General features: G+C 42.5%; 1 protein-coding gene across 1 annotated transcript in view; it reads left to right on the top strand.

Annotated features, from left to right (window-relative positions):
• Positions 1 to 26,958, top strand: part of LOC147433931 (uncharacterized) — a 42,155-nt gene extending 15,197 nt beyond the window's left edge. Inside the window, exons 2-5 of the mRNA XM_086490555.1 lie at positions 5,690 to 5,893; positions 23,759 to 23,944; positions 25,282 to 25,581; positions 25,656 to 26,958. Coding sequence (XP_086346681.1) covers positions 5,690 to 5,893; positions 23,759 to 23,944; positions 25,282 to 25,581; positions 25,656 to 26,522 — 1,557 coding nt within the window. The 3' untranslated portion in view covers positions 26,523 to 26,958. The remainder of the gene's footprint in view (positions 1 to 5,689; positions 5,894 to 23,758; positions 23,945 to 25,281; positions 25,582 to 25,655) is intronic.
• Positions 26,959 to 27,639: the final 681 nt, after the last annotated feature.

The following is a 27,639-nucleotide window of genomic DNA, read 5'->3' as shown; positions in this document are numbered from 1 at the left end:
CATCAAGAGCATTTGTACAGTGCATAGACCTATTTTTTCTATTTTTGACATTTTTCACTTATTATTTTCAAGTGACTTTTGTTGGAAACTAGGTAGGGCAAATTCACTAAGCAAGTATATCAAGAAACCTAGCGCTAGCACTTATGGGCAGAAGAGGCAGCAGGAACCAGTGTGTTCAACAGGCACCTTGACCCCCAATAGAGACCCTAGCGTTTTTGGACAAGATCAGTCTCTGGTGTTTTTGCATCGCAGATCAGCCGGCAGCAGCAGAAGAAAGATCAGTCCTAGTGTTAGTAGTTTGCACCAGCAGATCAGCCCTAGCGTTAGCAGAATTCCACAGCAGGATCCCAATTCAGCCCTAGCGTTTTTGCATCAGCCTGGCACCTCAGCATTTTTGCAGATCTTCGCGACAGAACCAACAAGAACACGAGCGTTTTCAGTTTTCAGCAGTCAGATCCCGCAGAAGAAGTCCCGAACCTCGCAGATCTCACCTCCCCACAGCAGATCCTCGCCGCACGGTCAGATCTAGTGCAGTTTGCAAATTCAACCCGGAAAACAGAGATTTCAGCATCTGCGTTTTCAGCATGTCATCGTTGCATCGTCGTCATTGACATAGAGTCAGAATTCAGCAGATAAAGATTTGCAGATTTCAGCCTTAGCATTTTCAAATTTCAGCCCGTCTCGTCGTCGTCCTCATCGCCGGCAAGTCCAAGCATTGTAGAGATTTGTGCAATCAATAGTAGACCGCTCTCGCCATAGGGAATGGGGCCTTCGGAGGAGGGTTTGAGAACATTCTGGTGTCCTATTCTTCTTTCTCTATCTCTCAGTCTCAACACCTTCATTCACAGTGTTTACCACTTTGTTTGTGTCCATTGTACTCTCTCACTAAAGGAACGGAAGGCTCTCCCTTCCGTGAGTAAAAGGAACCCTTGAGCACAGTTCTAAGTACTCATCCTAAGCAAAGTTGAACATTCACTTCCGCTGCACCTTACACTAATGGCTGGATCATATTGAAATAACCAATGTTGACCAAGAATCATGTCGTTGTAAGATAAAGGCATGACTTCGAAATCCAGTTGATCTGCATAATTTTGAATACCGAACTACAACTGTGGAACTGTCTCATCACAAGTTAAAATTGATCCATCTGCTAATTCCACATCATATAAGTGAGATGTCTTCTGAGTTGGCAAGCCAAGCTGTTGAACTATTTGAGTGCTAACGAAATTATTCGAGCATCCGCTGTCCACCAAAATGTTGATGGAACAACCATTGAGAGTTCCAAGAAGGCTTAGAACTTGCTTTGAGAGATGCTTTAAAATTGAAGAATTGCACTGAGCATGCTTCATAAGAATAGTCGTATCTTTTGAGACATGAATTGTATTGACCACAGATTTTCCTTTATCTTGAGCATAAGCTGGTTGTTCAAAATTCGATGATGTTTCCGCGTTGGAATTTCTTTTGAAATTAGATGGATTTGGTCTCTTTGGACATTGATGCTATCTATGGTCACCACTGCAAATTGTACATGATCCATCCTTCTTTGAAGTTGAAGAAGCATTTGACGAAGAGCCTTGCCGAGTATGGAATGCCGACGTTGAGAAAAATCACGTTCTTTATCACGATCAAGTGGAGGAACATTTGAAGAAGATCTGCTTTGAGATCGTGGATCTTGAGAATAGAACCTTGAAGTTGAATAAGGTACTGTAGCTTGCTATCTGAATTGAGACTGATGCTGCTGACTTTGGCTATAGTTGTCTCTGCGATCGCTCTGTGAAAAGCGAGTGCTATTTGAAGATCTGTCACCAGGGAGAAAATTCCGTGTAGGGCACTGATTATTGCCAAGATGCTCCACATAGGCGATTGCAACATCTAAGGTGGTAGGGTTGTATTTGTGCACATCGTCCTTCAGGTTAGGTTTGAGTCCGTCGATAAAGCTCTGAAGTTTATCAGAGGGACTAAGGGTCTCTATCTCTAGAGCTAGTCTTTGGAACTTTGTGATATACATGGCCAAGGAACTTGTTTGGCTCAGGCGGCGAAGAGAGGACCGGGCATGAAAATCCGCATTGGCAGGTTCGAACGCCTTGCGAATAGCGCGCCAGAATTTATCCCAAGAAGCTGTGTGTTTACCGTCAACAACCCGTCGTTGCCACCAAAGAAATGTTCTGTCCTTGAGTAGAGAACTAGCAAGTGCAACTTTTTTACTCTCTACTAAGTCCGTGTTGGACAAGTAGACCTCTATTTTTGAATAACCATTGGTCCAACACGCGCTTGTCGTGGCGACCGTTATAAGGCTCAGGCAGTTTAACATCGAGTTTCTTCTTTTGTGCAGCGTTAAAATTTTTATAAAGTAATTGAAGTTCGCGATTGTCTACCTCATCAATTGGATCTGGTTCGTTTGGTTCGTCCACTGAAGCTTCGAAAGAAGGTGGTGGAGAAGCTGCATTAGAGGTCCGAGAAGCAGTAGGACGACTCCTAGAAGTGTTTTGCGTCTGTATTTGATCCAAGCGAGTGTGAAGTGATGCAGGCTTGTGGAAAGTGTGGCCATCTGCTCATTTATAAGAGGAAGGGCGTCTTTAGATTGACCTTCTCCGTCCTGAGAAGTCGGCATGTTTGCCTCAAAGAGAACAGCGAAGGAAATAGGAACTCGTACAAGTTTTGGAACGAGTACGGCAAGAGCAGGAAGGCTTCGGGAGCGGGTTCCGGCTTTGGCAAATCGGGATCTTAATAATGGTTTTTAAGTATCCAGAATAATTACGACTTCGGTGTAGTAGGAATTTTCGAGAGAACAACGTCCGAAATCTCGTCTATTGTCACGTGACACATCCAACCCTATGTGTCCGTGGACAAGCTACAACATGACAAGGGTTCAGTTCAATCAAGTCAGTCTAGAATAGGAAGTGATCTGGCACTTTTGTGAGTCTGTTCGCAGACCGTGCATATCCTCTGGTTGCACACAGCATGACCAGCAGATTCTAGTCAGAAACCATCAGTAGCATTTTTACAGTGCATAGACCTATTTTTCCTATTTTTGACATTTTTCACTTATTATTTTTAAGTGAGTTTTGTTGGGAACTAGGTAGGCAAATTTCTTTAGTTTGTATATAAGAAACCTAGCACTAGTACTTTCTGGCAGAAGAGGCAGCAGGAACTCAGTTCAACAGGCACCTTCTCAGCAGGACCCCCAACAGGCCTAGCGTTTTCTGCATTAGCAAGAGACCCTAGCGTTTTCGCATCCACAGACCAGCCTTGGCGTTTTTGCACTTGCAGATTCCCGACGACATTAGAACAACAGATCAGCCTAGCGTTTTGCATTGCAAGACAACCGGCAGCAACAGAAGACAGAATTCAGCCCAGCGTTTTGCCTGACACCCTCAGCGTCTTTGCAGAACTTGGCGACAGAATCAGCCCCTAGACCAGCGTTTTCAGTTTTCAGCAGTTAGAACCCGCAGAAGAAGTCCCGAACATCGCAGATTTCACCTTCCCACAGCAGATCCTCGCCGCACGGTTAGATCTAGCGAAGTTTGCAGTTTCAGTCCGGAAAACGCAGATTTCAGCTTTTGCATTTTCAACGCGTCGTCGTCGCCATCGACATCGTCATCGACATAGAGTCAGAATTCAGCAGATAAAGATTTGTAGATTTCAGCCATTAGCATTTTCAGATTTCAGCCCGTCTCGTCGTCGGCAAGTCCAAGCATTGTAGAGATTTGTGCAATCATAAGTAGACCGCTCTCGCCATAGACAGTGGGGCCTTCAGAGGAGGGTTTGACAACATTCTGGTGTCGTATTCTCTTCTCTCTTTATCTCTCAGTCTAAGCACCTTCATTCACAATGTTTATCCACTTTGTTTGTGATCACTTGCACTTTCTTTTTCTTAAGGAAGGCTCTTCCTTCCCTAAGAAAAAGGAACCTTGAGCACAGTTCGGAGCACTCATCTTGATCAAAGTTCAACATTCACTTCCGTTGCACCTTACATCTATATATGAGACGGCCATATGGCTCTCGCGTAGAGAGCCAGCATTCAAATGCTGAATTCGCTGGTGTGCAGGCATTTTGTACGTAAGTTGAAGTTGAAGGGGTAAGTTCACATGGCACTTAAATTTTTTTGGGGTTGGGCGGCCACTTGTAAATTTAAGGGCATGCACTTAGCGTACAATAATGCATACGCTGCTGTGTATTGTGCTTTACGTTAAAAAAAATCCAAGAAGCATCACAATCAGCCAGCGCATGGTTTTCTACGAAGGGCAGCCAGCGTTTGAATTCAGCCAGCGCTTCAGCAAGAATTGCCAGCGTATGGGGAGATGAAGAGGTGCAACGCATGGAGAGATGAAGGGGTGCGAACCTCGGGAAGGGGGTGTCGGCCTGCGGGTTCACTCCCGTGTTATGCGAAGGGCACCTATGAAGAGGCACTCCTAGTGAAAGACCTCACCAGAAGTCATAGGAACTCCAGTACGCCCACACCAAGAATCACAGCACGCATAGCTGTACGCGGGGTTCCGGGTATGCCGCACACACACGCCTCTCTTATGTCTTGCATATAAAATTGGAATGATAAAATTCAAGTTACCTCATATGGTTGTATGTACCATCTTCTTCTGCTTCCATGCAACTCCGGGAAGGGGATAGAGTGTAGCGGCGAGGGTGAGAGGCTCACAACCTTCGGGTCCCGAGAAAAAAATTTGCTCTGATACCATTGTGAGGATTAGTGGTGCGAATCCTATAATTAAGACTTAAAACTTCATACTTAAGATCAAATTGAGACTCAAGAGACTGAATGTGTGTTTGATTGATTGAATGAATGCTTGAAAACTGAGTACAATAGGCTCCTATATAGGAGACGAAGAGACATAAATGAAAAGACACGTCTCATGGTAAAGAGACATGACTTTAGACGAAAGACACATCCTTTCAGCGAAGAGCTTCAACCATTGGACGAAGAGTTGCAACCGTAGAGCGAAAGGGTGTGACCAGTGTCGAAGGAGTGTGGCTTTTGGCGAAGAGGCATGTCTCTTGAGCAAAGGGTCGTGACCATCCAAGCGTAGGGGTTGTCCTTGGCATGGCACTTTGCGTATCTGCAACTAGGAGTAGATTTAATACTGCAACATAGTCACTCTGACTCACAATTGTGACAATCTTTTTCAGTTCAATTGTTATTTGAAGTGCTTAAAGTTGTTAAGTTTTTTCTTTTTTGATGGTACGTGGTGCCCGTCCCCGTGAGATGGTCTCGGATGAAGTTCCTTCTAGATGATGTCTTCCACGACGACTTGGCAGAGAGAGGCTCCCCTGGGACAACATCGATTCCTTTGACAACTATTTGGGCTGAGGTGCTACATACTCCATAGCTAGTGGGATACTTCAGCGAGCTCCTCTAGGACAACGGAGAGACCTAGATACTCTTTCCTCAGTTTTAGGACGAGATCTTCAATCCTTTTCAGTCTGGACCATGGGCATATCACATGGCACTACACACCTCCCTATGGTTTATTTTACACTCTTCATACATGCCACCTTGATATTCACATAGTAGTGGCAAGCACTCACGCTGTACTCTTTGTCTTGTACATCCTTTGAGAAATGGGTCCTTAAGAGGTCTCTTTTACACAGTAGGAGACCACCTTGGTGCCAGAGAGAGAGAGAGAGAGAGAGAGAGAGAGAGAGAGAGAGAGAGTTTCCATGTTTGACATGACAGATAGCATTTATGTATATGAAGAAGGACCCTCTTGATTTAACTATGCCCACCAATATTATGAGAGATTTGATGCAAAAGGGATTGCCCGTGAGCGAAAGCTTTTTCAAAAACCTGCTGAAAGCTTATTGGAAAAGCAAGGACATTGATGGTGTGGAAGAGGTTTTTCGAGCCATGCAGGCCACAGGCCATACCCCAGATCAGAAGGCATGCTAACTTATTCCTTCTCATGTGAGTGTTTTACATTCTTGATTTGAAACCTTTGTTGTCTGTTCGAGGCAGGAAGCCTTGTATAGGCTTGCATGATTGTGGATTAATGTTAGATATCATTGATCTGAATTTACTGGGTTTTGTCTGCTGCTGATTTTGTAGAAATTTGTTTCCTTTTATTTTGGTTGGGTTGAACGTTTCTTCTGCTGTGATGTTAATGTGATCTTTCAATTATCATTGCTCCCTGTTAATTATCAAAGAAAAGATCCATACAAGACAAATTCTAGATGTTTTTTGGTGAATTTTGACACATTATTAGCCCCTCAAGAATGATGGGGACAAAAGGCACTTGAGTTGATGTTGTTACTATCGATACATACAGGCGTTTGCCCTTGGTGTCTTATTTGTGGGCTTTCACCCTAAAAAAGATTTAGCCCCGCCTTCACTCCATAGGTATGCCAATTGGTTGCTCTGTTCTTCTTTTAAGAACAAGTGAAAAACTGCTCCATGGAAGGCTCGCTTGACTGCAACCTGGCTCTTATGCAGAAATTTGCACATCATTGGATGTATGAAGGGACCGAGTCTGAAGGTTCAGATCAGCTAAAACAGTGACATCTTGCAAAGAGCCCATGGACCACTAGATGACTCTCAGTGATTTAAGGATTGTATTCCTGATGCCGCTTGATTGGTAGAAGTGATTGCTTCATTGCGCTCTTTGATTGATGCTCAGGTTGATTGCTGCTTGAAGAGCTTTGCCCATTAGGTCATGCCTCAAGGCTGCTTGTGGTTTAGGGCTATGGATAAAGATCAAAAGTTTTGAAATGCATCTTGATTTCCAACTCGCAATTGTTGATTGAGCACATTATTCTTGCAGGATCGTAAAGATTGAACTTATTAGTGCATAGGCTGTATCGGTTTTTCCTACCTAATGTGTTGGTTTGGTATGAGGCTTCTTTAGGACTGTGATTTATAGGTGAATTCGGGAAATTTTTGGATATATCTAGCTAGAAATGCTACGTTATCAAACACTCAGACTTCAGATTGTGGAATTTTGCCCCATAACACCTTCCTATCTTTAAAGGTGTGTCATCCTTTATCAACTACCTTCCTATTTATGACTAGTTAATAGTGTAACACCTTTCTATCTTACAAACGTGTCATGCCTCGTTAACGTCATAATGGCAATTATGCCTTGCTTTTGGAGCCATGATGTAGCCCTTTACACAAAGCTCATGTCTGTTTTGTGCTTGTGAGAGATCATATTGATACGAATTTTAATAGGTAGTTGTCTCACATATTGACTTCAAAATCTATGACATGAGGAATATAGTGAATGTTTAAAAATAGAAATTACATTTTAAGTGGTGTGTATTGTGAGAGCGTGCAACGGAAGAGTAACACAAACACGAACGCAAGAACACGAGAAACAGATGAAGCCGACAACTCAAAATTTTGGAGGCAAAATGATACAAGATGACCAGAGAGTGGACCATGGCAGCGCTCATTTAGTCTTCCAAGCTTGAGTTGGGGAAGACCTCTAGAAATATTCAATACTGAAAATCCTCAAAACTAGAAATAAATAATAAAATGGGAAAAAGGCCTTGTTCAAACCCTATATGTGCCTAGAATTCCTACCATGAGGGTGAAAGGACGACCAAGGGCTTGTGTGCAAGTGACCCCCTCTCAACAACAGATGCTGAGAAGCTGTGGATGAAAATGCCAGTTCTAACAAAGTCCTAACAAAAGCTGGACGACCTAAATGAGTGCCAAGCCAAGAAATGAGGAGTTGTCAAACTCCAAGTGAAGATAATCATAGTGGAGGGTGCATTGATCAAGTCAACATGGAAGTTGAAAATATTGGCCAAAAAATGAGACAAGCCGTGAAAGAGGGAAGCAGAAATGTTTAGGCCCTAAACCGTTTCGTGGTGACATTGCAAAGATGAGTGTATCATAACCCATCGATTGAGGGTGAAGTAGGCGGAGATAGGTTGAGAAGTGAACCCACCCCCCCCCCCCCCTTTAAAAAAAAAAAAAAAAAAAAAAAAAAAAGATGAAAGGAGAAAGGGTACCTAGGTTGAGAAGAAAGTGGCAACACTCGAAGTCCAAAGGAACTGACATAGGAGTAGGGCAAAGGGGCAAATGAAGTGGCTAAAGGCAATGTCGGCTGTTCATAACTCGGCCAAGGCAGTGGGAGGAGCAAGGGTAAAAGCTGTCCCAGTCCCAGATGAACCATCACCATTTGCATCTCTGCGATGGTTACAATGTCTACAATCACACCTAGCTGTTGTATGTCCATGTCTTTAAAAATAGATACGGGTAACATGTGTCGATTTGGTGGATAGGAGTGCCGGGCTGTCCATGCTGAGTAGTAGCTCCACCATTACGAGTTGCTAAAGGGGTGTCACCCACAACAGGGTTAGGGGAATCTGACTCAGATTCCATAGTCACAAGGGACCTCGACGGGGAATGGGGGACGGGACTCAAATGGATTTTTAGTGTAAAAAAGAGGGCGGGACGGCAAGTGGGGACGGGAAGCCCAAAAATGGGCGTCCCCTGTGACTATGAATTATCTTAGTCCTTTGCACAAAATTGTTTAAATGCGGAACTTTAACTAAGAATCAGATGATCATCTAGTTAACAATGGGCCATCGCTAGAGAACAAAAAGCGTGCCTGATCATTCCTGCAACCTGTTGACCCTTAACAGGATCATTCAAGCTCTTGAACAAGTCTTGGATCAGCTCCTCACGGTGTTCTTGTGGTTTTGGTTAATGAGGATGCGTACTTTATCGCAATGGGCAAACAATTTTGCAAATAATTTAGAAATGTCCACCCTTTTACCTTTCTCTGTACTTGTAGACATCACTGTGTGCACTGTCACAAATTGCTGACGTGTCAAGCCACTGAGGAACAGAGCCAACCTTTAGATCCCGGTCAAGGGGCCAAAACCCTAAGAAGAAGCAGCAGCAAAAGAAGAAAAAGTTTTACAAACTTACAAAGTCTTGACGAGTGGCCTAATTTTAAACAACAGTTCCCACCAACTGATAGGACCCCGTCTGATGGGGCCCAAGTGACATAAAGGCATTAAAAATAAAGTAGAACATACTCAGAAGACTTTGCACAACAAATTATGACGACGTGGCACTTGTATGGACGTTCCACAATTCACGACGAGTGTTTTTTTGGGTTCAGCTTTCGTATTTGATGCTTTTAGGCTTTGTGCCTTTAAATATGAGCCTTGGGGGCCCTCTCTGGCACTCTTTAGTGCGCAGATTGCAGAGGAGGTGCGAGTGTTTTTTTGGGGTCAACTTTCATATTTGATGCTTTTAGGCTTTGGGCCTTTAAATATGAGCCTTGGGGGCCCTCTCTGGCACTCTTTAGTGCGCAGATTGCAGAGGAGGTGCTCCTCGGCTATTGTACTTTGTGAATCAGTAATAATAAGAAATATCGAAAGGGGCGCCAGCGTTTGGGGCCAGTGCTCCCTTGGGGTGGAACTTCGCCACTCCCCGTCTCGTGTCGTGCTCTCTCTTAGTTCGGTTGTTATTGAAGTGCTAAAAGTCTGTTTAGTCTGTTCTTTTCTATCGGCATGTGGTGCTCGTGTGGTATTAGAGCATCAAGCGTGTGCTTTTCTGAAAGCATACCGGTCCTACAAAAGAGCAGACAGAGAAAACCGGCGCTTCCAAAGTCTTTGGAATCTTATTTGAAGTATCTTTGGGTCCCGACCTCGGAGTTATTAGCCACTCCCACCCTTACTTCATTGCGCATTGGGCGCGCTCCCGTCTTCACCGCTCATGTCTTACAGGGCATAAGCCATTAAGATAACTTGCAATAGAAGGATCAAGATTTGTTTCGAGCTGTTGTTTTTCTCAGATGCAGTGATGGATGTCTATAGCTACCAAGCCGCTTACTCTTAAGGAAATTTTTTGCGCGAAGTTATATGGTTTCTGGCAGCTTATACAGAGTGGGGTATCCTGAAATGCTTGCCACGGAAACCCTAGCAGATTACGACTTGAGATTTTTGGACATCTCTCACCAGGTGTCTCTTCACAAGCTGATAACCTTGGAGGTCCAGTGTGATTGGCATATCTTTCGGCGGCTATGACCTCATGGAAGGAACCTATACCTAACCCTAATTTTTGGTGCAGGTTTCAGGATGGAAAGTCAGTCGACTTTGCGAGCTCGACTGATGTCGAGATTGCTTTTTAAATTTGAATTCTGTTTGAGAACTTATTTGGTGATCTTGTTTAGAATTGATTTGAAATGGATAGATCTGTTTTGAACCTGTCTTGGTGCCGATTTGTGGTTATTTGCAAGAGGAGTATTGAATGCTTGAAAAAAAATATTGTTGTTGTTCTTTTAATATGTCTGCTATTAAATGTGATCTTTCCAGCTTAGGGGAAGTCCACTAATTCTGATGTATCTTTGTACGCTATCGCGGGGTGCGCGGGGGAAGGGGTTGCTAAAATCGACCAGACCACAATATCAGCTGTTAGAGGAGTAAAATCGACACCGGCCCGGACCTGATGGTTATGTGGGAGGAGTATTAAGAAGTCTGAGCAGTGGTTACTCTGAGCACCTCCAAAGGACGGAGGCTGTGGTCTGGGAGACGTTTGGTTGTAAAAGGCCTCTATCTCCCGGCCTGGGCCTTTTTAGGTTATGCGGGAGGAGTGATGAGGGAGTCGTTGAATATCTCTCGGCCCGGACCTTGTTAGGTTATATGGGAGGAGTGTTCATTGGCGACTTTATGTTTCTATGTCACGTGCATATGTGAGCATTTGTGTTGCATTGTGATGTGCCAACTACTGAATATTCCTAATTGGATGAGATTGCCTGGGTATGTAATTTTAATGCATCAAGACACCCGTGGAAGACCAGTGCGGTCTGGGTGTGGTGGCTAACTTTACTACGCTGGAATATCAAGAGATCCGATTGGGATGAAAGGAGAAGCCATCTCCTTAACAATAGAGCCGAAAGGAGAAGCCAACTCCTTAACAAAAAAAAGAGCAAACTGATTGTCCCTCGGAATGACCCTCGGAAATTATTGAGCTAACTTGAGTTGTTCTGCAGATATGTTGTAATCGTGGACTATTACTTTCTTTCAAGAAGGGGGGATGTCACAAACTGCTGACATGTCAAGTCAGTGAATAACGGAGCCAACCTTCAGATCCCGGCCAAGGGGCCAAAACCCTAAGAAGAAGCAACAAAAGAAGAAGAAGAAGAAGTTTTACAGACTTAAGAAGACTTGATGAGTGGCCTATGTTTAAAGAAGAGTTCCCACCAACTTACGAAACCTCGTCCGATGGGGCCCAAGTGACATAAAGGCATTAAAAATAAAGCAGAACATACTCGGAAGACTTTGCACAACAATTTATGATGACGTGGCATTTGTACGTATGTTTTGTAATTCCCTCAGCCTCCTACCAACTAGCAACAATACAAGCAGTCACAAATTAGTACTCAAAACATAGCAGGCAGTCCTGAAGGCATTATACTACCAGCTAGTATCAAAAACTTCCAAAACTACCAAAAACTACTAAGTCATCGATGATAAAAGACAACCATGAACTACCAAAAATAGAACCACGATGTCATAAAATCTAATATCTAACTAACCCAAATGATTTTCTCACATTGAACTGATCATTTAATGTGGAAAAGTAAATGGGAACAAGAGTTAGAATATAGACATGTGCTTTTAGATCTAGCTCAGCATGGGACGAAAGGGAGAGAAGGAAACATGTCCAAAAGGAAGATGGTCTATCAAAGAGTAATGACCAGATAATGGAGCTTCAAAGACCTTAGAGTTAACTTCATTAAATACCTCCAAAGGTTAGTGTTAAAAGTCCTTAGACCTAGGACCTTATGGTATTTTAGACCTTAGACAAGCTAGGCATGTTCTTGAGGTGCTTGTCATGCTTAACCTGACTAAGGTGCTTGAGGTGCTTGTCATGCTTTATGACTAAGGTGCTTGAGGTGCTTATCATGATTTACAAATAAGGTGCTTGAGGGGCTTCATGACTAAGGTGCTTAAGGGGTGAGGTGTTACAAAGTCAACCTCGATCCCTACATAAGGGGGAGCGATCCCTACAAGTAGGTGCATGAGAGAGAACACACACACACTCACTCAAGGCAAGCCTAAGACAAAAGAGGTAGTAAGTACACATGTCAAGCTCCTCCCCATGTTGCCCTCATAAGGTGCTTAAAGCCTATTGGTTAGCCTCTAAAGGGGTCCAATGAGAATTTAGTTTGTTTAATTAATTGTTTAAGCATTATTAAAGCACTCTCTCTAAAAGGGGAAAGGAGGACACTTGTCCAAAGGCTACCCCTATTGCTTGAAATGACCTAGGCTTGTGATTTGCTAGGCTTGACATGAGCCAATGAGCTTCAAGCATGAGCTACAAGGAGGGGTTGACCCAAGCGAGGAGGGGGTGTTCTTGACCATGTACCCTCTCTCACACACTCACACACACTCTCATTCTCATGGCGGCGGATTTTTAGGAAAATCCTGAAATTTTAGGAAAGTGTTTTTTTGGGGTCAGCTTTTTATATTTGATGCTTTTAGGCTTTGGGCCTTTAAATATGAGCCTTGGGGGCCCTCTCTGGCACTCTTTAGTGCGCAGATTGCAGAGGAGGTGCTATTGTACTTTGCGAATTAGTAATGATAAAGAAATACCGAAAGGGACGTCAGCGTTTGGGGCCAGTGCTCTCTTGAGGTGGAACTTCGCCACTCCCCGTCTCTCTCTCTCTCTCTCTCTCTCTCTCTCTCTCAATTGGGTTGTTATTGTAGTGCTAAAAGTCTGTTTAGTCTGTTCTTTTCTATTGGCACGTGGTGCTCGTCTTGTGACATGCACCACTCAATATTTGAATCCTAGTAACAAGATTTTTTTTTTTTTGACACACCAGAGGGCCTCACAAGGGGAGGTGCTTATCCCTTCCAAATATTAGCCATGATTTGTCGGGTTCCTTCTATGAAACCATTTGATAAAGTCTTTGAAGACCAATAGTTGGATCTGCCATGATCCTTCTTTGCCTCCAATATCATTCGTCTTTTGTTTTTACCAATTTTAGCTTCTTTGTCTAAAAGAGTTCTTGTGTGTCCATTTTTCCTCATCTAGATCAGTCCTTGATCTGCTCTAGAATTGTAAATTGCATGAACCTTTAACAAGATCTTGATGCATCTACCCTTGGCTTGCGCCTTTGACACACTCACACCTGTGAGCGTATGGCAACCAACTCATGGAAGCTACTTTGCACGTTGCCCATGAAATTTGTGCTTGACTTGGTGTCTCGCATACAAGACCAAATCATTCCTCGACATCCTTCCCTCTTAGCTCTGCAGAAATGGTCTCTCTATGTCATAAGGTGTTTCCATAGGCTATAGCATGCCCATCATGCATGGATTTCCTTGACCCGCCATCCCAATGAAGGTAGGTACTCCCCCCATGAATCCGAGAAAGTTGGTGTTCACTCCCATGTGGTGCTGACTCCCAAGATATTCAGGTTCTTTAGGAATCTTTGCCTTCTTGAGCGTGGCTTTGATTTGAGGGCTCAAAGGTCACACCAAATCCTTCCATTGTTTGAAGATTCTTCATGGCCTTCTCCTCTTTGTGCTTAAGATATTGGAGATGCATGGAAAACTGAAGAAAGTGATCCAACAAGTTGACTATTGCAGTCCGCTTCTCATCTCTGAAAGCCCGAAGCAGAAGGTACCGATAGGTGCGCGTCGCGATGTAGTGCAGGATTGGGGCAAGAAGCAGGAGGCACAGAGCAGCAGAGAGCTAGCGCTAGAGATCGAAGCATGGAGAGAGAGAGAGCTCACGTTTTTGGGGAAAAGGTTCAATGTGAACCTGGACAAAGTATAAAAATGTACAAAAAGGGGTTATTTAGGCCTTTAGCCCAACAACCTCCCACTTAAGGCATAAATGACGCCTTTAAGTTAACCAACTTCCACCAGCTGGATGCAATGCTCATGTTGAGCCTTAGCAAGACTCTTGGTGAGAACATGTGTAGGGTTATCCTGTGTATGGACCTTAGTCAAGGTGACTAGGCCATCCTCCAATACCTGTCGTATGAAGTGGTACCACACATCTATGTGTTTGGTACGCGCATGAAACATGGCATTTTTGGCTAAATAGACAACACTCTAGCTATCACAACCCAACACGGATATATGAGCAGGCATGCCAAGTTCTTTTACAAGTCTGCCCAACCAAATGGCCTCCTTTGAAGCCTCCGTGGCTGAAATATATTCAGCCTCAGTAGTACTCAATGCCACAATTTTCTTCAACCTAGAACACCAAGAGACTGCACCACCAGCAATGGCAAATACATATCCACTGGTAGATTTCCTGTATCCATGTCACCTGCCATGTCTGCATCACAATATCCCTTCAACTTTAAGTCACTTTTGCCATAACAAATACACTTTGATTGTGTACCTTTCAAATATCTCAGAATGCATTTGACAGCTTCCCAATGCGCTTTGGCGGGATTCGACATGTATCGACTAACAACTCCCACTGCATAAGCAATGTCGGGACGAGTGGCAAACCATAGTATACATAAGAAAACCACAAGCTGATGCATAAGGGATTCCCTTCATTGCTTTCAATGCCACCTCATCCTTTGGGCAATCTGCTTTGCTAAGCTTAGTGTATGGAGGTAAATGTACTCCAAGAGGCTTAGCATCAGCCATATTAAATCTGTCAAGTACTTTTGCAATGTACCTTTCTTGAGATAAAAACAATAATTTCAGCTTTCTATCTCTTTTAATACGCATGCCCAAAATATGCTCTGCATCACCCAAATCCTTCATAGCAAATGCTGAATTTAGCTTACGTTTCAGAGCATCAAAACTAGTCTTATGTTTCCCGGCAAGCAGCATGTCATCAACATAGAGAACAAGTATGATGGGACTACCATCGTCATCCCTTTTTGTATACAAACAATGATCTGCATGGCTGTGCTTAAAGCCTTGAGACAACATAAAAGTGTCAAACTTCTTATACCAGTGCCGTGATGATTGTCTCAAACCGTAAAGAGCCCTTTCGAGTTTGCATACAAGATCCTCAGGTGTAGGAACTACAAAGCCTTCAGGTTGTTTCATGTATATGTCCTCTTCAATGTCACCATGCAAAAACGCTATCTTTACATCCATTTGATTCAATTCCAAATCAAGCACTGCAACGAGAGCAAAAAGGACACATTAAGTTGTAAGCTTTACAACAGGGGAAAAGATTTCTTGAAAATCAATTTCTTCTTTCTGTGCATATCCTTTTGCAACCAATCTTGCTTTGCACTTTGGTTGTTTATCCACAATCTTAATCTTGTACACCCATTTGTTAGGAAGAGCCTTTCTCCTTTTAGGCAATGGCACTGTGCACAAGATCCCAAGTATCATTTGCATACAAGGATTTCATTACCTCTTGCATTGCAAGCTCCCACTTACTGCTCGACTCACATGACTTAGCCTCTTTATAAGTAAGAGGTTCACCCTCATCTGTCAACATTACATGATGCAAAGAGCTCTGCGGTTGCCTTTTCAAACGAGTTGACCTGCGCACCCAATGAATTACATTCTCAGGTAACGGTTCTACATCACAAGGCAACTCATTTTCAGCTCTATCATGCTGCTGAAAATCATTTTCAGCCAATCTAGGTGGCCGTCCATCCTCATTAGGAGCATCAATATCATGTCCTACCTCTTCTGGCTCAAGGTTAACCGGTTGATTATCAATTTCAGCTTGCGGTAATGCATCATGAGGCTCTTTTTCAACATCAATGGGTGGCACGAAAGGCTGAAATCCGAGTGTTTTCTTGTCAGCATCAGATTTTGTAGCATTCTTAAGCAATTTTGCCTCATTGAAGAATACATCTCGGCTGCGTATTACCTTTCGAAACTGTGGTAACCACACTCTATAGCCCATTTCACCTTCTTCCCCATAACCTAGGAAGACTTCCTTAATGGACTTCATATCAAGCTTTGTTCTCAAGTCATTGCGTACATTTGAAAACACTCTCAAATGATCATAAGAGGCAGGTTTGCCAGACCAAACCTCCTCTGGAATGTCATTTTTCAGCGTACTATTAGGAGAGCGATTGCAAATATGAACTGCAGTTTTCAACGCCTCCCCCCAAAACTCTTGGGAAAGATTAGCGGTGGACAAAATGCAACGCACTCTCTCGCCTAAAGTACGACTATACCTCTCAGCCACACCATTAGAAGACGGATTATAAGGGGCTATCAACTCCCTTTTAATCCCATTTTCATCACAAAAGCGTTGAAATTCAGTAGATACATACTCTCCTCCATTATGAGATCTGAGACATTTAAGCTTAGTACTCTTTTGCATAGTGACAAAAGCATGAAACTTCTTAAAAGCATTAAAAGTCTCAGTCTTATTTTTCAACAAATGCACCCATCCTTTCCTAGTACAGTCATCAATGAATGCAACAAAATACAATGCACCACCAAAAGACTTAAAAGGCATAGTGCATACATCGGAGTGAATCAGATCAAGAGGATTAGCTTTGCGAGAGACACCAGATTAATAAGAAGATTTCTTTTGCTTTCCATAAAGACAATCGCTACAAAAATCTAAGTTTTTGCTTTTTACATCAACCCTCTTCAGAGAGGAAAGCACATCAATACCCTTTTGGCTCATATGGCCAAGTCTCTTACATAGTGACATAAAAACCCGTTTCAGCCCTCTGAAACGGCGAAACGGCGAAACGGCCGAAATATTTCGGCGAAACGTACGAAACGAGTTGATTTTTTCTTTTTTGCCCCCTTTTGACCAATTAACCTCAAACCACCCGTTCGGGGATTTTTTAAGGTATGCACAAAGGCCGCCTCAAAAAATTGATAGATTGTTTGACCCTCACGCACATCAAATAATGTCTCTCTCTCTCTCTCTCTCTCTCTCTCTCTCTCTCAACCTTACACGTCAGCATGGCCCCCTCGTCTTTACCTCTATGTTGTTGCAGCTGGCTGCCTACTTACCTTGTTCACTCGTGACTCAAGTCTCACATATAGATTTTAGTATTTCATGTCTTTACAAATGAATTTTTAGGTATAATCAATGTATAATTATACAAACATACATATAAAACGAAACCTGTGTTGCGCTTTCTTTGAGCTCCGAAATGAAACGTTTCAGAAACCTCGAAACCCCGAAACGCACGAAACCTCGAAATGTTTCATGTCACACTCTCTTATGCCACAATTTCGTGTGTGAAGCAACTTCAGCAACAGCAAGAAACTTGCCAGGCAAAGCTTTGCATCGAAGATAGTACAAAGTACCTCTTATAGATCCTTTTGCAACAAGCATAGAGCCCTTACGCAACTTCCATGAACCCCTAGTGAAAATGGTCGTATAACCATGTGCATCCAATTGGCCAACGGATAGCAGACTTTTCTTAATGCTTGGTACAAACCTGACATCATTCAACACAAGCTCTTGACCATTGTTAAGAGCCAAACGCATAGTACCCATTCCCTCAATATTGCAAGAAAAATTATCACCAAGGTACACCTTGCCATAATTGCCTGCAGCATATGTAGCAAAACACTCCAAAGATGGAGTCACATGGAATGAAGCACCAGAATCCACTATCCATGACTGGGATAGGCCATCATTAGCACTGAGCAATGCATCAAGACATCTTTCTTCAATACAAGCATGTCTTCTGCATTAGCTATTACCAAATCTGACGGGCATGAAGCCGCAACCAAGCTTTCCTCAACGTCTGACAACTCCTCAATGACCACACTAGAGGATACATTTTCATTTTCAGCATCCGGGGAGGAATCACCTGCTGATTCTTCCCCTTTCTTCTCATCTTTCTTCTTCTTTTCTTGCGTTTCCTTCTTCCTTTCCTGCTCTTTCTTGAAATACCTGCAATCCGGTTTCTTGTGACCCTTTCTGCCACATCGATAACAAGTGATATCCTTATCCTTTGTCTTGCTCTTACTTCTATTTTGAGTCTTGTTGCAAGCATCACGCCTTTTATTTCTACCTCTTGCATTGTAGGCAGAACTGCCACCTTCCCCACTAGACTTGCGTCTATTCTCTTCATTGAGAATAGACCCTCTCACACCGTCATACGTGAGGGTGGGACTGTTGCTCAAGGAGACAATCAATGTTTCCCAAGTATCTGGCAATGTCATAAGCAAGAAAATAGCTTTCAGCTTATCATTGAATTGTTGAAGCCCACCTGCAACTGACTCAACACACCTGTAAAAGCACTCAAATGCTCAGAAGCTGACTTCGAGTCATTAGGCTGCACATTCACCAACTTTCGCAAATGCACCTGGTTCACAGGCGTAGTGTTTTCATAATTGGACTTTAGCTTTTGCCATATTGCATAAGCAGAGTCCAAACGCTTGATGTCCGTCAAAATGTCATCATTGATAGCCATTTTGATGTAGGCTATAGACTTTTTATATAACCTGGCCCACTCTTCATCAGACAAACCTGGTGGCTTATTCTGTTCCAATGCATCTTTACAATCCTTTAAGAAAAGGATACCTTGCATGCGTTCTTGCCAAAGATCGAAGCCTTGACCATCGAACCGTTTGATTTCCATCAAACTTGTAGTGTCAGATACGGAAGAGGAAGAAGCCATCTTAATTCAACCACAAGTGTGTATACAAGAGAGATGCAATAGGTTGAAAATTTCAGCAAATAGGAGCAAACAAAAGACTTTGCATACGATAGACCACAATTTCTTTACATGAAACTATCCAAATCTGAAATTTCAGCTGAAATGTACAATTTCAAGCACGTGTACTGAGTGTACTCAGCTTTTCACTCAATTTGTCGCGACAAACATCAATACATGTGATCCCACAACTTTGGTACAACTGCGTATTGCTGTTTTTGACCTGTTATAACCTGTAAGTCATCTGCTTTGACCTTAAAACAACATGTTTTGGTGACCTTTTCGACCTAAGAAGGAAGGGGCTTCGCGATGGAAGCAAAATTGATCGCGTGAGAGCAATTTTAACTTGCTGTCGAGCAGACTGCGCAGGGCTGTTTTGAAACCCTAAGGCTCTAATACCAGTTGAAAGCGCGAAGCAGAAGGTATCGGTAGGTGCACGTCGCAATGTAGTGCAACATTGGGGCAAGAAGCAGGAGGCACAGAGCAGCAGAGAGCTAGCACTAGAGATCGAATCAGGGGGAGAGAGAGAGAGCTCACGTTTTTTGGGAAAAACTCAATAATTGAGTTTTGGGTTTTCCCACTTTTATTATAAGTGACTTTAAAAATATGTGTCCACGTTGACAAAGTATAAAAATGTACAAAAAGGGGTTATTTAGGCCTTTAACCCAACAATCTCCACTGTTAGGAGGCTCATCTAGGCCATTGGTGTCTTCTTGGTAAGTAGCTTCAATCTTGATCTCTTCCTCAAATTCTTCATTTTCGTGCTCTTGATAGTTGTTGATGTCCTTGGAGGTTTCCATAGCCGCTTAAAATTGTTGTCCAATCTAGATGGGATTGGCTTGGAAGAGAAATCATATGGGCTCTCATATGACTAGAGCTGGTTGGTGCTAACTAACCAGGTGGTGAAAGACAACATATATATATATATATATATATATGAATTCTCTTTACCTCTCCTATGTTAAGCTATGAGCTCGTAGCTTAACATAGGAGAGGTAAAGAGAATCAGTTCATAGTAGAAAGTCTCTTTGAGGTGCTTTGGCTTTTGTCTTTCCAAAATCAAAGTAAGCCACTAGTTGCAAGCAGTATCTTAAAGATGCGTCCCAACATGGTGAAGCTTTGATCTCTTAAAGAAGTCCTTTTTGCAAAGGCTACTTCAAATTGACGAATGAAAGCAAATGCTTTGTTGTTTGTTTTTGTCATCGAAGTAAACAAAGTTTACGTCCTTTTTTCCGGCCTTAAAGGTCTTCTTCTTCTTCTTATGGTATTGCCAAGCGTTCTTTTTTGGTACTTAAGAGTTCCTCTTCCTGTTGGTAGCAGAAAACCAAAGAGAAGAGTAGAACGGAAGAATGTTTCTGTTGCTGTGAGGACGTGGAGGGATTTCACTATTTTTCTTTTGCAGAGTATCTTCTCAAACTTTTTTGAAGAGGTACGAATGGAGCACTTGGGCCTCCCGGATTTTCAGTTGGAGGGTCATAAGGGAGCTGAGGGGTTTTAGCCTTTTGTGTTTGGCAATGTAACTGAGCAATTCTTGCACTTTTAGCAAAGCAAGAGTCGCTTGCATCTCTGCAAGAGCTTTAAGAAGGCATTTCCCTCAGCTTGGTTTGCCATGTTGGTCTTCTTGCTAAGTGTCGTCCATATCATGGAGAAAGAGAGAAGACCTTGCTTTGAAAACGCTGTAACATTTCTAAGCATTGATTCACACGCATAATCTGAAAGGTAGATTTTTGTTGCCACAATAGTATTGAAGATGGCTGCTACTTCCTCCCCCAGCCCACAAAAGAGTAATCTCTTTGAATGGGGCGTCTTTTGTTTACAAGCACAAATATTGGAAAGTGGGGCTAGAGCTTTCTCTCTGACTCCGAAACTGTTTAGACAAGCAGTGAAGTTAAGGTGGCATATTGTCAAGTTTTCAACATTGTGCCTTGGTTTACACTTGCTAGAGATTTGCAGACTCGGATAGATTACACCTGTGCACTGGGGATTTTACAGAGATAGATGGTATATTTCTTCATGACCGAGGAAGACATGCAGGATACAATTTGGGCTCCCACATAGGACATCCTCGTGGATAGAGCCATTTGTCTACAATGCTCGAGACGGAAGAGGCTCCTAGGGAGAACACTAAACCGATGCTGCTTACAGAGGAGGATTCAGGATATCATAAGCAGTTACTGGGTGAGGCCCCTTGCTTCTTTACTAGTGAGGAGATAGATACCATCTTGTAGAGACACATGCAACAGTTCATGGGATGATCCCTCCCTTACCCTTTCCTTGTAATGTACCCTCTTTACCCCTTTACAGTTTGATCTCTTGTATTGAAACCTACTGTTAGGGTTTGATTCCCATTGTCACACCCATATCATACATTTCATTTTCCGAGTTTTTAGGTTAGCTTTTATTCTTTTGTCCTAGACAGTTGTATCTCACTTAGGATTGTTGAAAGTTTCATCTCACAACTCATGTTGGCCTTTTGTAGCTCTTAATAGTATGTTCATTTCATTTCATCTCTGTGAGGTCCCCACCTCGCCGTATCAGACGGCGGATCTGATGGTGAACCGGTGGCCATTAGATCTATAGCGGAAGCAAACAAAGTGGTTCAGGGTTCAACTAGCGGACGATCTCTCATCACAAAGTGAGTTGAGTTCGAGCCTACTAGCAATGAGATCTAGCTCCACCTCGCAAAGAAAGCGTGCTTAACCTATCTAGTGATCCTAAGACCCACCTTCCAAGAGGAGAGAAACCTCAAGTGCCTTTTTCCCCATGTTTCAGAGGCACGTACACTTGAGACTTCGCCGCTCTAGGGGCAATGAGTATTACTAGTTTCGATTTAAACACTACGGGGACAGAGAGTTCCCGACCAATCGGGACCACTCTTCTCATAGGCATTGGCAACCTGAGCCAAGCCCCCACTTTCCACCCCCACACTCACACTTCCTTGTGTGTCCTAATTACTATCACAATAATTGTTCAACATAAACATTCCTTGATTAGATTCCGAATCACAATGTTCGTTAAGACAGCCCTTCAACCAGTATTGCAAAGCGGCACCAAGACAGTATTCTAGTAAAAATTCTACTAGAACTTATTCATTAAAATTCCAATGTTCTGGAGGTACAACATCCCCCCCTTCAGCAAGAGTTTACTCCTCCCGTTGTCACCTAGCTGCCCATACAACTAGGTATGTCCACTGCATAGAAAGCACGACATGGACATTCCCACCGCTTAACCAACAGACGTGGGTATCCACCGCTTAACTAGCAGACGTGGATTCGAGAGCCCTTAACCAGGAACTCTGCCCCCTGTGATCAGGAGGGGGTTCATGACTAATTCAACATTGGAAATAGAATGAACATGTCGATCTAAATTTTTCCTAGCAGACATTTTTTCCTATTGTAAATAGTATATGCATCAATCATTTCTTTCCTACTTTAGACTTTAATGTACAAATGAATTCAAATGCCGAGGTTTCTGTCGGATTTCTCCAACATGTTTGGGGATATGTTCTTTCTTAGCTAAACGTATGCAATGTTAATTTAAACAACCCGAATAAAATTGTGATCTACCTCTTCCATTTCTTCGTCAATGGCCCGTGAGATGGCCGGTGCTTGTTCGTCCATGGGAGCTTTTCCTTTCCCATTCACGTTGCTCGTTTCCGCCTCATGGTCGTGGGCACCACCGAAGCGAGTTCTCTTAACCGGGGCCATTTTATACTCACTACTTCAAATGATAAACTTGAAGGAAAGAGCTAAAGTCCGAGAGCATCATAACAATCCAAATGGCAGACTGAAATCATTGAACAATCCTCCTTATGCAAGAGGGTTAGATTTTTCCTTCGAGACCTAGTAATTTTATAGGTAATACTTTACTTGTCCTATGGGAACCGGCTCTAAAGTTAATCACTTGGCTTAGATGATTAAGAATTTCAGAATTTTACTAATTTAATTACAAGAGAGATGAATTAAGCAAGCTCAATCACTTTCCTAGTGCAATAGAAAGATGCAGAGTTACTGCATGCATAGGTGATAGAAAATTCTCTTCTTAGTGGCTTAATGATGGATTAATTTTGCCTTAATCACATCTTAATGTATGAGAAAAAATGAATCTAACTTAGTTACAACAATATTGTGTGGTAAAAGAATAAATTTCATCAAATCTACATCATTACCGGCTTGTCAATTAATTACTATGCTGCTTAGAGAGAGAAACCTCTCTTAATCATGTATTAATCATTGATTAAGAGTGATGAATGGCTGCATAAATTAGCTAATTGGATGATGATTATATAATGGAGTATAGCTATGGAGATTTAGAGAGCAGCTATTAGAAATTATAGCTAGGATTAAGCATAGTAGACAAGGAATTAAGAGAATAATGAGAGAATTACAGAAGAGCATAAATCAAATCATGATTACCGTGATTAGGGGTTGAAAATCCTATCGATTTTCTGATCCAAATGAGTTCTCAAGACGAGAATTCGGCAGCACCTCCCTCCTTGCTTCTCCTTCAAAAACTGTGTGCCTGCAGCACCTCCCCAAGGTGTGTGTGAGCATGTGTGTGTGTGAGCACACCTTTAAATAGGCTCCTCCAAGTTGAAAATCGATTTGGCTTGCTATTTGCATCTGAGAGCTACTCCACTTATGCATGGCAAGTCCAGTTACATGCCTACCAAGTGTCCAGTTAGCTAGTGTAACTGACGGCCCATACGAGTCGGAATTTAATGCCGTAAATTGCTATACTAAGCTCTAACTAAGGCGTATTGGTCCGAGTACCTGCCATATTTAGCAGCCCCTGGGGTCCGAAAATGCATTTTTTCAAATTTGGGGTACTGGTGCAGTTTTTCGAGACGGTCAAAATTGGACGGGTCGGGTGACCAAAAACTTACTATATTTGGAATTTTTTTACAAAAATTATTTTAATTCACATTTCGAAGCTTTAAAACATTCTAAACATCATGGCACTGACAGAATTTGGAAAACTGCTAAAAATAGTAACTTTTTCCATTATGTTTAGTCCATGGTACAATGGTGCTCTTTTTGGTCGGGGTCAGAGACCTCACAATCTCTCCCCCCTCCCCCCCCCCAAATAATGTTAGTTGTTTAAATATTTGAACAAACGGATCTATATATCTCTGATTTTTGTATACAGGATCGTAAGACTAATAATGTGAATGTATTGTCTGCCATGTTTGTGTCCCTCAGGCTATATTCAAAGTGATGAACTGCCAGAAGCTGGCTGGTAACTATGAGAGAATTCTCGAACTCATAGAAATGATGGCGAACTTGGGCTTGTCACCTAATATGAATGTCTATGATGAGCTGATCTATGCTTACTGCAAAGCAGGCTTGATGGATAAAGCAAAGGAGTGTCTCTCATTATACACTACGGTAACGCTCACGCTTTTAGTTGTTTTTTTTTGTTTTTGGGCCTTTCCCAACATCAAACTCACTATATAACAACCCCTTCCCCCCCCTGCCCCCCCCTCAACCCACTCCGGCTCTTCTGCACATGCAAAGAATAGATCCAAAATCGCATGCACACACACCACATGCATATGTGTACTTTTTCATGCATATACACTGAGAGTAGAAACCAATGCCCCTTGCTGTATTTACCTATTGTCTCCACAAGCACAAGAAGTGTGCAAGTGCAAGCACAATTTTGACTGCAGTGCCTGCCATGACAGAGACTCTTAGAAACTGTTTACGACCGAGGCACTGGACGTCTTTATATAGGCTCAAAAAGCTTGAGGATCTCTTTATATAGGCTCAAAAAGCTTGAGGATCGTGTCTCTGTTGACGATCGCAGGCACCAATCAAAATTTGATTTTTCACTTGTCATCTCCATTTTAATGACAGTTTTTTACCTTTCTATCTGTGATCTTTGTCTTTTGGTGCTGTCTAGCTGTTTGTGCATGCTGGTTGCCATGTGGTAATGCCATATCAGCACTTTCATGTCAGCAATACCACATCGCACGTACCAAATTAGAGGTGATGTGCAATCATCGGTTGCATATATTGTGCACAGAGCAACTGTAGAGAACTCACGTCTAAGCTTGTCAAAAACTGACATCAAGTACTAGTGAATCACCGATGTATAAAAGTCATAAGGATTGAGATAACACCCTAAACTTGAGAGAATGAGCTGATCATCACACATCTTATGTACAACAGTTATAACCTCAATAGGCTATCTACAACTCTTCCATTTACAATTTAATGGATGCAATTAAAAGTGTTCTCCTCATGATTGATAGTCAGAACTGCTAAAAGTTACTGCAGACTTTCTCCTATAGATTTGGATATAAGACCGTAAAGGCCAACAGTTTAAAATTTCTCTATGCTACAATACATATGCTCTCTTGTTTTTTTAAAATGAAGAAATTAGCTCATCTTACTTAGTTAGAACTGGTTATCAAGCATACATTAATGACATTTACTCACTTTAATATAAATTGCATCTTTAGATCAACGAGTAAGGTGCCACAAATACAATCAATAAAAGGCTGGGTTGACATGTCATAATATATTACAGAAATCTTTAGCAGATTACATCGACAAGATCCCAAACACGTGCCGTAGAAATCCAGGTTGATATGCTATAATTTTTTATATAAATCCTTAGCAAACATGTTAGTTGAATACCTTGCTTGCAAAAGTGACTCCTAGATACATTAGGCCGTTTGTGACAAGGGAATGGAGTGATTTTGTTGTTACTCTAGCAGAAACTTGGTAAGGAAAGGCCGACGTTAGTGGCTTTCAACAATCTTATACATGGTTATGGAAAGCAAGGCTGTCATGAAGAAGCAATGCAAGCTTTTGAAGACATTCAAAGCAATAACTACAGACCTGATGCTGTTAGCTACAGCTCAATCATCGCTGCCTTGGTCAACGCAGGGCAGCTTACTAAAGCAGCACAGCTTTACAGAATGATGGGTAGGCAAGGTGTGAAGACAAAATTGCACATATATGTAACTTTGATTCGTGGCTATGCAAAGGCTGACTGGACAAGGGAAGGGCGCAAGGTAAAGTCAATATGCATCATTGCTCTGGTCTTATTACTGATATGACTCGTCAACTGACCCTATGTGACTTGCAGATAGTGAACCAAATGCGGAAATATCATGAGATGACACCAGAGGCATGGGGGCCCATCTTAAGACTCTTTGTGGACGGGCATTGGTATCATCGTGCAGCTCTTATACTTGCCGAGATGGAAGCAGGAGAACTTCCCTTAGATGCAGAGTCTTGTGCTGCGTTGATTCGGTCCTTCAGCATTCTTGGAGACAAGCCGACTCCTTTATCCAAGGCTATAGAAAAGAGCAATCTGGAAATCTGCAAGCTTCTTACATCATTGTTTCTTGCGCATTCAGATAATATCAGCAGCGTGGAATCGACATTTGAAGAGAATGTGCTTCCATACTTGAAGAAGTTAGAGGATATTGAGCATGCAAGGGCTGTGTATAATGCTTTCATGGAGTGCTTCTGGAGAAGAGGCTTTAAGACGCTGGCTACAAGGTTATTAAGCTCTGCGAGGGAGGTGTATGCGCAGAGTACTAAACCTGAAGTGACAGGGTCAGAGTGGGTTCTCGATTTAAGGGGTCTTTCTGTTGGTGGCGCCAAAGCTGCTCTGATTGAGTGGCTTAGCAGGGTGGTTGAGGGTCAAGGGGATCAAATTGACAGCATGCAAGTGGATGCCCTCGCGGAATCAGCGGAGGATCCTAAGAAGCTTGAAGCTGCAAAGATGGTAATTGTCACAGGCAATGAGTTTCAACTCCATGTTATTCAAGATCATGGGGTACTGAAAAGGTCGATTACGGACATGCTAGTTGACCTAAACGCTCCTTTTGCGGAATCGCCAGAGGATCCAAAGAAGCTTGAAGCTGCTGCAGCAGATGTTATGAAGTGGGCGACCAATGATAAGGTTAAGGAGCTTATGGATTTCACCACCAAGGCAAGCCTTTAGGGAGTTTTTTGTTCTGCCTCTTTCTATTGCCGTCGTGTGCTATCTTATCACTAGGATTCTTGGTGATTTCATAGAGAGAAGCCAACTGATTGGAGGTGAGCAATCATACAAGGGCTGGTTGTAAAATAGTTTGCTGCCTATTCTAGAAAGGAACAGAATGGGCTACATGTTTGTTGCTTCAGTAATTTGTCTCAAGTCTCTCTCAAAGGATCTATGTGAGTAGCGGTTTATGGATTTAGAAACTGCACACAGCTCAGCATCTTTGTTGTCATAGAGGGAACACAAATTCTTGAATAGGCCTCTAAGAACTCAATTTGGGCCTCTATAAACTGACCTTAAGACTTACAGCAGTAGCCTATGAATTGGCATGTTATAAAGCGGCTAATCTACCTTTGTATTTAAGACATTTTTAATGAGTAAAAAGTGTTTTTTTTTATGTTTTAGATTTTAAAAGAAAAAATCAGGAACTTCGATTTGTTGGCACTGCCCTGGGCAGTGCATTACTGGCGTTGTGAGCGAAAATTATACCCTGGGGTACTCTCATATCGACTTATGTGATGAATGATCTTGGTATGAGGGCTTTCAACTATTTCAAGGAAATGCACCTCGCAGGTATTTTGGACAAGCTTTGTTGCTTATGGATGCAGGCTAAAAAGCTTGTTGGCATAGGTGCAATGGATGTGGGGCAAGTCATTCATGAAGAGACATGATAACATTTTGAGCTGCTCGCTGCCAGTGCCTTGGTTGAAATACACACAAACTTTGGGTTTGTAGCCACAGCTAGACAACTTGGCGTTACCCTATGTGTTGCTGTGGACTTAACCGCTCTATGGGACTTAACCGGTCTATGGGACATGTGGAACAATGTCATAGTAGGGAAGTATTGAAAGGTTGCAAGCACATGCAACTCGAATGCAAGGCTATCGGCATGTTCTCAATTTGTATAATCATTCAAGGTGATTTACCCTGAAATGGCCCTGTAGCAAGTTATGCTATGGATGGTCTCAATGCTCTAGAGAGCTGTCAACTTCTTCAAGGAAATGGAGCTTGCACACATAATGTCAAACCCTATTGCATACGCTTGCGGCTTGAATGCCACTTTTGAGAAAATAGCTAG

This window comes from Adiantum capillus-veneris, chromosome 19, assembly GCF_014529385.1.
Source record: "Adiantum capillus-veneris isolate H3 chromosome 19, ASM1452938v2, whole genome shotgun sequence".
Classification (NCBI taxonomy): domain Eukaryota; kingdom Viridiplantae; phylum Streptophyta; class Polypodiopsida; order Polypodiales; family Pteridaceae; genus Adiantum; species Adiantum capillus-veneris.
This window is presented reverse-complemented; position numbering and strand designations above follow the sequence as displayed.